At 44.1% G+C, this 13,771-nt stretch overlaps 1 protein-coding gene across 1 annotated transcript; it reads left to right on the forward strand.

Annotated features, from left to right (window-relative positions):
- The first annotated feature begins 4,939 nt into the window (after positions 1–4,939).
- On the forward strand, positions 4,940–10,771 carry CHCT1 (CHD1 helical C-terminal domain containing 1). Its single transcript, XM_062592808.1, has 5 exons — positions 4,940–5,047; positions 5,841–5,969; positions 6,985–7,160; positions 7,664–7,763; positions 10,589–10,771. Exons 1-5 carry the CDS (start codon positions 4,940–4,942, stop codon positions 10,769–10,771), a joined length of 696 nt encoding a protein of 231 aa, XP_062448792.1.
- Positions 10,772–13,771: the final 3,000 nt, after the last annotated feature.

Raw genomic sequence — 13,771 nt, forward strand, 5'->3', positions numbered from 1 at the left:
GAATTTCCTTTTTCATAAAAATAACCCCTCCCCCCAAAAAGAAAAAAATACCCCCAACCCAACTTCCCCTGAAAAAAAAATCCAAGATCTGTAGTAAACGTTAAGTAGACTTTTAAAATAGCTCAAGCAGCAGCCCCCACCCTTCAACGGAAGATCAGTCACTGGAGCAGTGCAGTGTGTGCACATGCAAGGGCTCAGGAGGAAGCCAGGAAGCACCAGGTGGGATGCTGAGAAGGGCACCAGGCACCAAACAAGGACAACACAATTACTATGGGCAGATGGAGCTCTGCAACCCTTGCAGCCCTGGCTCCCACTACGTGCCCCGAAGCCTGGGCAGGCATAATCAAGTTGAGGACAGCCTTCTTAAAGGTGTCCATCTCTATAGGCATTGCTCTATCAGGTTCTGAAGTTTATTGGAGGGAGGGGAAAATAAGCAAGGCAGTTATTGCCTCAGACAGTTGATAAGATGTGATCCAACAGATTAACAGAAGGATTTAAGTCATTTTTGATATTAAAAGATACTCAACTTGTTATAGACTTTGTGAACAGCAGCGAAGGGGCAGGTTTATGAACATGCCATTAATACTGGCATGTTCATACCGGCAAAATTTCAATTTGCATAAAATCCTCAAAAATTCCCAAGTATAATATGAAGGAAGGCCTTTAACTATTCTGTTTCTCACAGACTGCAAGTCACAAAGCACAGAGGAAGCTGATAAAGCCGTTTCAGTTTCTCAGAACACCAGGCAGCTTAAAAAAACCTGAGATTAGCAAACACCATTAATAAGTACACTAACACCTGGCTGGAAGTCTAAAGAGAGAAACTCAACAACAAAGCTGCTGGAAGCACAAAACATGAAGAGATGCAACTATTGACAAGAAGGTATCCAGCACATGAGATTAGTCACTAGTAGCACTGGGTACTATGGAAGATTTAGCTAGCTGCATCTTCCAGTAGGAAAATATTTTGCACATCTGGTCAGATTTTTCAAGAAAAGATGAAGATGGTGAAAGGGATGCAAATGTATTTATGGCTCCATGCTTAATACCTGGCACTGGACATAAGTAATATTTGTGTTCTTTACCACATCTGTTAAATTAAATGAACAACTCCCAAAACTCAACAAAAAGGGGCTCCTATGATGTTTTAAGATACCTTTAATAATATCACATACAAACAAGAGCAAGGCCCAAACGCTCTTTTGGATCTCTTCCACTGATACAAGATTTATTAACTTGAGCTGTATTTATTGGCATCAGGCTTCAGGGAGAAGACCGGTCTCCAACCAACTGTGAAAGCTTGTATCATGGTGAAGCACCATGAAAGGAATTTCCACCTCCAGTTAGTGAAGCCTCCACCCCATATGCTAAGCAGTTGCACCACGTATCATTAATCACTCTATCAAATGAAGCGTTCACCACCCTCTTGGTAGGAGCAGGTTACTAAAGAGCATTCCTCATTACAACTCCTTTTCGGTATTACACTGAAACAAATCTGGTAATGTTCAATTTGTTTTTTATATTTAACTAAATCACCTGTACATTCAGCTGATTTTCAATATAATGTAAAATACCTGTACATCTGTATGCATTTGTCAGCTCTCATTCCCTGTGACCTATCACTAAACAAATATTGATTGCATTAGATGCTTGTGTATAGCACAGGCAACCTGACTCATCAAATCACACATGGTATCCATACTAAATCTGCATAAAATAGTAAATAACAAACAGTAGCATAAATAGAATATCTTCACAAATATTTCCTTTTTGGCTACATGTATAATCCTGCACTGGAAGAGCTGCTCCACCAGAAAATTCAGTCAATGTTTGCATTTTCACAGCTCATTGAAAACTAAGGCACTCAATAAATGGTAGAAATTACTATTCACAAAAGAGCTGTCAGGGGAAAACGAAAAATTTTCCCTAAGGTGTACTGTTACAGTACTGTGTGTCTGATTGGCACTTGGGCTCCCTTTTCTTCACTAAGAGAAATAAGATGTGCAATCTACTTGCATTCCTGACTTTCCTCCATCCTCTACCCTCCACAGAGGATTACTGACTTTAACCAAGCAATGTAATCTGATAGATTTACTCCATAAATGTGGTCTGGATTTGTGCCATCTCCAAACAGGACAGGCTTCAAAGTGGAAGTTAATATTGTCTTCCAGAGGAGCAAGGGCAGGGATACAGACTCAAAGGCATTCTTTGTGGCTGATCTTTGTAGGAGTAGGTTCATTCACAAGACCCTAGGTGATGAACAAAATGAACTGAAATCTGACTCAACGCTACCAAAAAAATGCCAAAAGACAGGACAAACTTACAGCTTCATTGGTCAGAGTACAGCTTTGAACATTATTACAGAGTTCAAGAGTGGAAAAAAGCCTCACCTTTCAGGTCCTTTCCTGCTCTACTATTATATCAAGTAATTCCAGAAAAGACTAGTAAGATCACTGCCTCTGTTGTGAACTGGTTTAATGGACATCTCTTAAGTTCAAGGAAATCCTAAGATGAAGAATGTCCGAAGAAGTTCATCTCTGCCTCCTACTTGTATATGTATTGCATTGGCTGTGCTGTCTGTGTGTGGCATATACCAAAAACATAGAACAAAGATGGGATTTTCAAGGGGAACTCAAGGCCTTCTCCATCCTCCAAAACAATGATGTGTACACGTGATAAAACAAAAGAGCCTTTCCATGCTGTAACAGCATGTTTGTGGAAGCTGTTATCTCACAAGTGCACAGATATGGCCATGCAAATATGGGTTACGCCTGTGCTAGCAACTGGCGTACGTCCCTAGGGCTCCTGAACGGCTTCTAATCTAGGTGCCAAGCTGCACAAAAGCCCATGCTGCAGGCAGCAGCTTCACTGCTCTTGTTAGCCAGAGACATGCTGTTTTTTTGATATCACCCAGCCTGGGAGGGGAGGTCATGAGATGGCAACTTCTTGGTGTAGACCTTAGCAGGAGAAAAAAAAAAAGAAAAGGAAAAAAAAAAAAAAGGAGCTGCCTGCCACACCAAGGATGGATGCTATGATTACAGGTAGAAAATCTAGTGGCAGGGTGTGCTCCAGGTTGCGCGCAACATGTGGAGAAATCAGCAGCACTTTCAACATCTCTTTCCACCAAACAGCCTCCAACACAGTCCCCACAATCACCGAACTGAAGCCATCATAGGAACACTTACCTGGCTATCTTCACGATTTCACTCTGCTACATAGACCTTATTTTGTGTAAAGTAATATACAGCATATCTTAAAATCCAACTACGGACTAAAAGGTGTAACATACCTCAAATGGCCAAAGCAAACCTACCTGCAAGGCATTAAAAGGCTGCTTGTCTTTGCCTCTGCTCAGCACCAGCCTGGGCAAGGCTCTTCTGGCATAAAGCTTGCAGTGAAACTGCAGACACAAGGGAGGCAGAACACAGCAGGGAAGAGAAAAGATCCACAGACATGCCAAGGGGGAAGGGGGCCACAATTTGATGGATATTTGTCATTACTGAATTCAATAACACATAAAGGCCAAACTTCCATACAGCAGCCTAAAAACAAGAACTTGAATCTCTTCCAAGGTCCATAAATGGGTATTTTTCCACAGATACTACATCCAACAGCTATGTAGCTCAGTGGGACCCTACAGGTGCTCAGCATCTCTGCAGGTAAAATGAGTTGCCCCAAGATGCTCAACCTAAGGCATCCCCCCTCCTGCCACGAGGCAGAAGGGCACCAGTTACCTCAGCACAGCCCTGTTCAGGAAAAACCTGGTGAGCAAAGGTTTTTGCACAGCCCTGGAGATGACTCCTTGCACCAGGAATGACCTGGGATGCCTGAGTCAGCCACAGTGATTGCCATAATTGTACAAGGGACAAAACAACCACACTTGTCTGACTGGTCAGGGTATGACAGGAGTTCAGCACATTTTTCTTTTTGAAAGCATTTATCCTTGAAGTAAGTCTCCAAGATTAAAAAATAATAATAATAATAAAAAAAAAAAAAAGTCTTTTACTCCAAGCCTTTCCAGACTTCCTCCTGGCAAATACAGTTTACTCTTTTTAAAAAGGAGAGTTTGCTATTGGACGTCACCAAGAAAAGTTTGATCTCACAGAAGCCAGCTTTCACCACCACATGTGAAGGAGATATCCCTGAACTTCTATTAAATTGTAATGGGAATCAAGATCTCAGTTTCATCAAGCTCCTTTAAAAATACTACCCAGGACGTTTCTGTAGCACACAGATGCATGTGGCATCCTGCAACCAGGCCATGAGTTACTTTACTCCTAAAGGGGGAAATGGCATCCTCCAGAGCTGATTCTCACCCTGCAACCCTGGCTGATCCACCACATGTTCCTCCAAGCTAAGGGCCTATGCTTCTGTGAAGCTCTGAACAGCCACAAAGACATAATCCACAAAATAACCAGCAGTCTCTGTAGCACTAACAAACAGCCCCAAAATTCCCAAATTGGAGTCTGCCCAATCCCTGAATGCAGGGTAGAAACCAGGGGGGGAAAGGAGTCCCCATAACAGGAGTAATGAGAAAGGAAAACAGGTTTTGGGGAAAAGTATTAGACTGAGAAGCCTGGAACAGTCCTAGATCTCTTTACCGGTTGCCAATCATCCCCCTCTCTAGGTCATGGAGAGTACCTACAGCCAGGAAACTCCTACTGCAAGCTGAGCTCTCCAGCCCCAAGGTACAGAAGAAACCAAGAAGGGGACGCCTCCGCCGCTCGGTCCGCAGGAGCCGCCAACAGCGTTGAACATCCTGATTACCAACAGCATGGGGAAAACCCCGAGTTCTCTGCTTATTTCTCCGAAATGAAACGCGTTTCCATGCTGCCAGTGGGCTTGGAGGGGTCCTGGGTGCCAGGGCCGGTGGAACTCGGAACTGGCCCCGGGTTGCCATGGCGGCACCCCAACACCAGAGCCGTGGCCCCTTCCAGGGATGGAAGAGGGCCCTGAGGCTCGTGAAGAGACGATGGGCTTGGAAGAGGAGGAGGACAAAGCCACAGTGGGCATGGGCGAGCCGCTGGTCTGGAGCGGGGCTGGCCAGGTGAGCACGGGCGGGGAGAACGGTGCAGAGCGGAGGGAAGGCACAAGCAAAGCGCAGCTTCAGTTTTATCTCTGAAATGGCGCTTGGGCTCAAATTTGCAAGTAGTAGTAATCTTCTAGGGGAGTAGAGCACATCAGAGAAGAAAACTTCTCTTCCTACACATTTTAGCATGTTTAAAAAAGCAACATAAGCTTGTATTCGAGTTAGTTATATAATCCTGACTTTCCAAAAGAGGAGTTACCTACATAGACATTGACACTGGGGAAAATAGCCATTCCCTTCGCAAAAAGGGAAAATTTTACCCACAGACCAGGAAGTACTGAGTTCAATGGCTGAGGGTTTTTATTATTTGTTTTTAATCTGGCTTTGTAATGGGTCAGTCCTGGTATCCTTTGACATCAATGAAAGTTTTGCAGGAAACAGAGTACAACACATTACAATGAGCCCATTGTAGCCAATGCATTTGCACTTAACAAGTAAATGCCAGCTCTTATTTGATTAATGCCATTAGGAATGAGTGACCATTGTTTGCCTTGTAATTTAATAAAAGTAGGATTTCCAAAATGGATTTAAAGTAGGTGCCTAATTCTTATAGACTTTTAATTATAATTGAATATTTAGCTTCATTAAATACTTTTGAAACCCCAATCTGAAATGTTTTTGACACAGAAAGAGATAGAGAGAGAAGTGCTTCTGAGCCTTAGGATGTGGTTTGTCCTTGGCACCCTTTTAAACAGAGGATGCAAGATTTGCATACACTGAAAGACTAATCTATGGTTTTGGCAATTTGCAGACCACAGAGCGGGATCTGCTTGGCACAGCAAGTAAGACAACCTATTCAAAAGGCAGTCTGAGCGCTCCACCTGACAGAACTCAGCTCATCTGCTGCACAGACGACCTTGATGAAGACACCTTCAAAATTGTGAGATACTAAATAGATTTTAACACCAGAAAAAAATGGGTAGCATTAAGTTCTCTTGAGGGAATAAGCAAATAAAACCCAGAAGTTTGGGAAAGGGAGCAAAAAAAAGAGTGACAAAACACATCATTCTGTAGCTGCTTTTCACATCTGACAGTTTCTAAATCTCTGCATTGTTTTCTAGGCAACTGAGTATCATAGTGTCTTTCAGTGAATTAACAAAAATACATTACCAAAAACACTCTTCAAATACCTTGAGTATTTTGAAACATTTACTGCTATATTATTCACATAATGCCACATGCACCCTGGTTTCAATTGTTTGGTGGATCTCGATCATTTACACTGCAATCACAAAGCTCAATTTCCTAATGTTCCTATAGAATCTTTATAGAGGGACACCTCATTTCCATTTTTATTGCATCGTGGCATAACCACATATAACCCCAGTCCTGGCAGACTGCATATAATAGGAGAAGGAAAAAAAAAGAAAATAAAAGAAAAAAATATATATAAAAAGGGTATCCAGAACCTGTTGTTTGTTTTTGCATACTGAGTTCCTGTCATGTGCTAGCATTTGCAACATATTCCAGGGTACAGCCACAGGAAGCAGAACTGTGTGAGCAGAGGTTCCCTTCCCCCTCCCTGCAGAACCATTGCTCTTTACCAGCCTGAAATCTGTATATTTTGCCCTATGATGTCAAAAGGGAATCTCTAGTCTTGGAAATCCTTAAGTTCCCTTTTGCTTTCACATCTGACAATCTTCATTCTGGGCATCGTGCCAGGAACAAACCTGAAACTTGCAGGCCTGATCCTTCTGTGCATGCAAAGCAGGCTGCAGAAGATCCCAGCCCAAATCCATTTTCTTTACTCCATGTCCACCCAGAAGACACTGACTAAAACACAGGGCTCACTTGATGTTTCTTCCTACAGTTATTTAATCTGTTTATTTACTAAAGGAGAATATCTGAGTGCTAAACATATCCATCTCAACACATTGAACTGTTTTCCTTCACAGTGCAAAGAGTTTTTGAGACCTTTCAAAAAATCACTTCGGAAGCTGTACTTGCCCCAGCACATCACCAAAGTGAAAAAGTTGAAGTACACTAAGGAGAGCTTGACCTTACTCGGGGACCACATCAACATGTTTCTTCAGCAGCACTGCAAACCCTCGGAAGTCAAGCACTGGAAGAAGTAAGGTGACCCTCCTCCCCAGCAGCAACGGTGCCCTAACAGCAATATTCCCGCCTGAAGGGTTCCTAGCTCTGCTCCTTATACCTAGGCACTTAGACACATAATTTGACCCCTCTGTTTCCAGCAACTTGGCTCAAGACTCAAGTAGTTTTTATTCTAAGTGCTGGATGCTCAGAGATGAGATACTGAGCTCTAGCGTTTCCCTGTAGGTATTTTAGCAGAGGCCAAGCAGCACCTAGTGCTATCCAAAGAAAGGCTGGTTTCGATGAGCTGCATGGCAACAACATTGCTTGGCAAGTGCAAGGGTTGCTGTTTGGCCACCCAAGTTAATGGGTAATCCTTCATGTGCTTAGGGAAGAATAATTCTCACAAGTTTATAAGTTTTCGAAAAACCTTTGTGCAAAGGGTACACCGCTGACAACCCAGGGCTGTCAAGAAGTGCTAGAAAGGAAATGAAATAGTCTGAACTCACACATAACGGCAACGGATTGCCCTTTCCCTAGGATGCTGTGGAGATATGTCTCTCTCTTCTCGGAGATGGATGCGAGACAACTACACAGACTGTATAAATATGCCAAGAACAACCAAATGGATAAGTTTCTGGTAAGCAAAGAGGAAAGTTAGTAACAAGTAAAGTCTTCCTGCTTTAAAATGATATCTATACCATGGCTGGACAATGTTAAAGGAGAAACCTTTATTCCTACTGAGAAGTCCTGAGGTGACTGCCTGGGGCCTAGGAACCCATAGTGTTGTCTCCTATGCAGTGTTTCATGGCTTTGGACATTATTTATTGACCTGATCCCCTCCCACCATGCTTGTGTCTGCATCTTCAGCCAGTCATGCATTACAGAACAAATTTTATTCCTAGTTTTATTTTGTATGAAAGAGCTATATTCTGAAACAAGCAGGTAATTCTGATGAAAGCTGTGCTTCCTAAAGCTCTAATCTCTATATCTCAACACCTGCTAGAAAAAAGGAAACTACAGTGGTTGGTTTCCTGAGAATATAAACTCCAGAGGGTTAATAATCCAGCTAAGCACGTTCGTGACCAGTCAGAAATATCTCTCCTGACCAAAGGCTAAGTACTCCAGGAAGTGCAAAGGTCTTTAAGAAATATATACTTTAGCAAAAAAAAAAAAAAAAAAAAAAAAAAAGGAATTTTAGAGCCAACTATGAAACTATTTCCAGTAAGTTAGAAGACTTCACTGCAGACAAGGCCTCATTCAGTTACCGTAGTACTGTTTGCTTCTCGTTAAAGAGAGAACTGTAGTCATCTAATATCTGGCAGTGATAAAGCAATAAATAAGTTTGAGGCTACAGGTAAACAGCTGTCTCTTCCATTTTGAGAGAAACGGGACAACCAGCCATACAGCTTTTGGTTTCACTTTATGGGGAAATAAAGTCTTCCTGGCCTTAAAAGCAAACAAATGATACTTCCAACAAAGAGGAAACCTATAGTTAAAACAAAAACAAAACAAAACCTATATTGCTAGCATGAGACACACAAGATTAATTGGGAATATTAAAATAACAACTACAGGTTTTGGAAGCCAGGCTGCAATGGGTGTTCTCACTCCCGTAACTCCAACTCCTCAACACTACCCAGGCAAGTTAGCTCCATTTCCAGGACTGCCGTTCCCACAGGCTCGGCCTGCGCTGAGACATGACATTGGCTAAGGACAAACCTAGCAGAGCCCGTTTCTCTCATGCTAGGTCTCTACAACCCCCCTAAAGAGCAAGTATTACAATGAAATTTAAAACACAAACACCCTCTCTTGCCCAAAATAAATCACACAACCAAAACAGAGCCCCACACTACAGTTCTCTCTCTTCATGGACAGAAAGGGGAAAATCAAATTGTATGTGACAAGTATTAGTCATGCTGCATCGTGCACCATCAGAACGCATCAGTGCCTGCCGACGAGCACCTACAGGAGCCTGCACAGAAGAAAAGGCTGCTAGATATTCCTGCGTAACATTTGCAGTCTAGTCTGCTTCCAAAAAGGCTGGTAGAAGCAGGGACAAATCAGCCCATTATATAACGGTTGACAAATGCCTTTTGTTATGCAAGACAAGTGGGAGAAAATAAGCATCTTTGCCCTTTGCAGGAAGGGAACAGCAGTCAGCTCCCTGCTAAATCATAAACAACCGGCTGCAGATCGGAGCAGCACCGCGAAACAGAAATAGGCTGTTTGGAAACACCTCTCTGCAAAACAGAAATAGGCTGTTTGAAAACACCTCGTTATTTAGATAAGCGAGCATAAAAATATAGAATCACTGTGTATCTTGCAATTGAGGTTGCCAGCATGCTAATTCGATAACTTAAAAAAGGGGGGGGGGGGGCTTGCAGAATAGCCAGCGAGTTAGTTAGCTGTACTCACCAGTCATAAGATCAAAAATCTGCATTCCCTTCCCTAGCATTTGAGCTTTTCAGCCTTTTTGTTCTAAAAAGAATTTAAACAGTGGGTCTCATCCTCTAGTTCTAGGATTCAGTACTGGAAATATCAGGAAAGATCTAACTCTAGTGGTAGAATTGGAACAGAGTAACATTTTTCTTTGAGCTGTGCTTACTTTCAGACAACACAAAAAGCTCCTTTGAAGTAGAAATTAGCTGCATGCCTCAGCCCCCCAAAAATTATTTCTTTGCTTTTTAAGACCTGCAAACCCAGGTTTTTTTATTATTATTATTTTATTTTTAGAGAAATGTCAAACTTCATGACTGCTGGCAACATGAAAACAATCCCTCCTCCCCCCCGAAATGAGATTCTATAGAGGGACTCTGATAACATCACAAGGTGGTTAGAGTACTTTTGCCACGGCCAAGTGCCTGGCCATGCTGTGCTGCCCCATCCTGGTGGGACATTGCAGCTCTGCTCCCAGCTCCAACTGGGCAGCAGCAGGTGCCTCCAGCACAGACACCACCATAAACCGACAGTGACATCCAGTGGCAACCCACAGGGGCTGAACACGCACGGGATTCCCCCACGAGCTGGGGGTGAACACCAGGGTCTTTTTAGGCACGCTTGAGCCCAAACTCAAAATACACAGCAAAATGGCAGCATCACAGCTGCTGCTGACCACCAAAACATCTGGAAAATGGTAACATTTCCCTACAACAGGAACACCGTGAAGGATTCTGGGTTTAATCTTCGGCTGGTGGATTTTGGGTGGCTGCATACCTGGGGCAAGACAGGGATTGCACGGAGAGCCCCGGCACGGGAGAGCACAGGTGCCGCCCTGGCCACAGCTGAACAGCGGGTGCGAGGGGCAAGCACCTGAGAAGATGCTGTTGCAATGTCTCATCCCATTGCCGTTGCTGCCCAGTGGGGCCAGGGTTGAGCAAGAGTTATTTCGCAAGAGTCAATTAGGGCATGGTATCTGCTCACGTGAATGCCTTTTAAAAAGTGTCATCTGTTCTTTTCCTTAAGCGATTATACTGTCATTCAGAAAACCCAGATTCAGCTCCAGTACCTGAAGAAAAGCTGAGGAAGCTTTACGATGTGTGGGGACTCCATAGGGGTGCGAACGACGCGCAGGGACACCCTGCTCAAGGAGACAGCCGCCACAAACGCTCCTGCAAAGCAGTGCCCAGCAGCAGGACCGATGCCTGAAAGGTAGCGTGGCTGGCGGGTGCTGGTGCTGGCCTGGGGAACCATCTCCCTAACTAGCCAAGCGTACCCATCACCACTTAGCATCTTTGCAAAATAACGGAGAGGTGAAGATGGACAGCAGCAGAGCTGAAGAAGTCGGGCAGGTTGGACTGCCATCTCAGAGCAGACATAGAAACAGAGAAACAGATAAACTGCCATAGGAAAGGCTACGATACCAGAAGGTGGTAGGGAGGAGGATGGGAAAGGCACACCTGCCTCTGCCCACTGCCAGTTGACATTAATTAGCATGTTTTTACATACCAGTGTGGACGCTCAAAACATATTTGTGGTTTGTGGGCCCACCTCAGTGCAAGCAGCACACACTGATGCTCTGCAGCAAAAATGCAGACCAACCTGTAGTGGGCGGATTAGCTAAGAGGAGTCACTGGCAACCTGTTTACTCTGGTGTACGCACACCCTGGAGGAGGAATGGAAAAGGGACGCTAGGAGTGCCAGCGAAGAGCTCAGCTCTGCCGCAAGCAGGTGCCCCAGCCGGCCAGTGACGGGGCTTGTCCCACATATGCCTATTTTCGAGCTGGTAAAATGCAATCACATGTCCTGTGGGAGTTCTCACAAACCATCCTGCTTTCCCTCTCTTTTCTCCGAGTTCTCTGTTTATCTATCTCTCTCTCTCTTAAAAAAAAAAAACACAGCATGATCTAGAAAACTTGGTACGGAGTTTTCCCTTTTTCCCTGCCAGCTCCTTGACTTCAGACAAGCCTCTGCTGCTTATTGCTCTCTATAAAAATAGAGAAAATGCCACCTACCAAGCCAGCAGAGATGACACTAAATTCTTATGTGGGCAAATGCAGTGAAGACTAAAAGTGCACGAAATGCTAAAAATCACTGCAGTTGAAGTGTAACAAATGGAAACCGAGGATTTGGGATTACTCTCTTCTTGAGTGCCTGCATCCCCGGGCATCACGAGCTGCATGGTGTTCCCAAACATTTCTAACAACGAGGTATTTGTGCAATTGAACCATATGCAGCATCCACTCAGTAAAGAGCCCAAAGGACAGCTACGGGTATAACAGTGTTAGCTTCCTTAGGATGTACTGCTGCTCAGGCCTCAGAGGAGTTATTCCTGCTATTTACTTTGTTTTTTTGTTTTTGTTTTGTTTTTTAAAGAGTTCTGACAGACACCTTCGGAGGTCAACAGAGAGTCAGAAATCGATACATGCAGTACCATCACCCAGCAGCCTGGACAAAACACACAGTGAAAGCAGTCCTCACCATTTCCCCAAACCGCAAAAATACTAAAATACTTGCAGTGGCATAGCAACCAGCTTCACCCAAGCAAAATGAAAGTGTGCGATTTAAAACTGCATGATCCTATTTATAATTACTCTGGAGTTTCCTAACAGCGGTGCACCAGCATCAAGACCTGTTTGAGGACATCTAGCTGTCAGATCTACCTTTACTACATCTTTCTTTTTGAATAAAACCAAATAACTCAGGAGCAGTTTTTGTGATGAAACAGACAGCGTATATGTTCCTGTGGAAGTGACCCTTTTCCAGCCAGGGCAGGGTCCCTTCCCTTTCAGCGCTACTCAAACGCACCCGGACACACAGATGCCCACAGGCTCGACAGCCGCAGGGGAGACCAAAAGAGGGGGTGACCCCTCTGAGCACCTTGTGGTGTGAGAACAAAAAACAAAAAAAAAAAAACAAAAAAAACCAAAACAAAACAAAAAACAAAAGGTTTTTATAACGCCTGCACATACGCTCGTTATTTCTAACTGTTCTGGACAAATAACGGCCATGAGCCAACAGAAATGTCAGCGTTCGGTGTTGCTGGCAAGCAACGCGGCTGCTGCCCGTTGATCCAAACTGGGCTGCCTGCGTCTCACTGCTCCGGGAAGAGACTCATCCACGAACCAGCGCTTAAGGAGAGTAATAATTAGAAAAGAAAATAGTAACAAACTGACTGGCTTGTGTTTCAGGGTGGGCTGGACTTGTCAGGCAGAATCTAGGTTTTAGGAAAACATCAAAAATGGCAACAGTCCATTGTGGAAGTTTTCAGGTTCATAAGTAAACAAAATAAAGTAAGATCCTTCCCTCATGCTAAAAATCAGATGGTTTGGTAATGGCTTCAGTTATTGCTTTTGCATCTGAACAAAACCAGGCCCAGGGCAAGGCCAGTCCTTTCTAGACCCTTTTTGCAGAGCAGCTGCTACCAGTGGTTTTCAGAATTTTTCCCAAAAAAAACAGTCTTCAACTGCTGGGAGTATCAGAGGATCCTAAGTGAAAAAAGCAATCACATTTACTACTCAATACGGAGTATCAAAATACAAAAGATAAGGAGGGTCAGCTATGATGAAAAAACCCAAAGATACACGACCAGAGTTTTATGCAAACCAAATCATTTTGCTCAAGATGGATTAAACAGTCTTCTGCAAGCTCCTTCCCCCAGTAATGGCAACGATCTAATCAGATGTTACCCAAAAAGTATTTTTGTTCAATACTTCCAAAGTTAACTGGATAAAAGGAAACCACGTGCGCAGCAGACCGAGCGTGTAACCTGCTGTCCCTCCCGGGAACGGATCCAAACAGGGGCCGCGCGAGCCGCCCTCCCATCCGGAAGGCTCCTGCTCCAACGGGTAGCGAAGAGCTGCTGGTTGTCCGAGATGGACTAACTCACTCCAGAAGCGGCGCATGGTTTTTATTGCGCCTCCGGGGACTGAGCGAGGAGCTCGGCTGTAGCAAGCTCGAGCGCACACTAGAGCCGAATGCATGAGAATAAAGGTAGCGCTGGTAGAAAAGCTCTAAAGCAGCAACCAACGCCAGACTCGCTGCCGCCTGAGCCCGCTGCACACCAGCTTCAGCATCACAGAATCCACGTTCAAAACAACACAGATACGACAGCCAAATCTGAAACCAGCTGTGTACGAGTTATGGTAGAGCAAGGATAGGAGGGAGTGAGAAGGCGGGCATTTTCCAAAAGCAAAGTTTTAACTGAAT

The sequence above is a fragment of the Rhea pennata genome, chromosome 20, assembly GCF_028389875.1.
Source record: "Rhea pennata isolate bPtePen1 chromosome 20, bPtePen1.pri, whole genome shotgun sequence".
Taxonomy (NCBI): domain Eukaryota; kingdom Metazoa; phylum Chordata; class Aves; order Rheiformes; family Rheidae; genus Rhea; species Rhea pennata.

Bases quoted from the DNA above. Each gene is read 5' to 3' on its own strand.
- CHCT1 (XM_062592808.1), top strand. From the start codon at position 4,940: ATGGAAGAGGGCCCTGAGGCTCGTGAAGAGACGATGGGCTTGGAAGAG. The intron at 5,048-5,840 runs GTGAGCACGGGC...GGCAATTTGCAG, and splicing joins TCTGGAGCGGGGCTGGCCAG to ACCACAGAGCGGGATCTGCT. The intron at 7,764-10,588 runs GTAAGCAAAGAG...CTTTTCCTTAAG, and splicing joins ACCAAATGGATAAGTTTCTG to CGATTATACTGTCATTCAGA.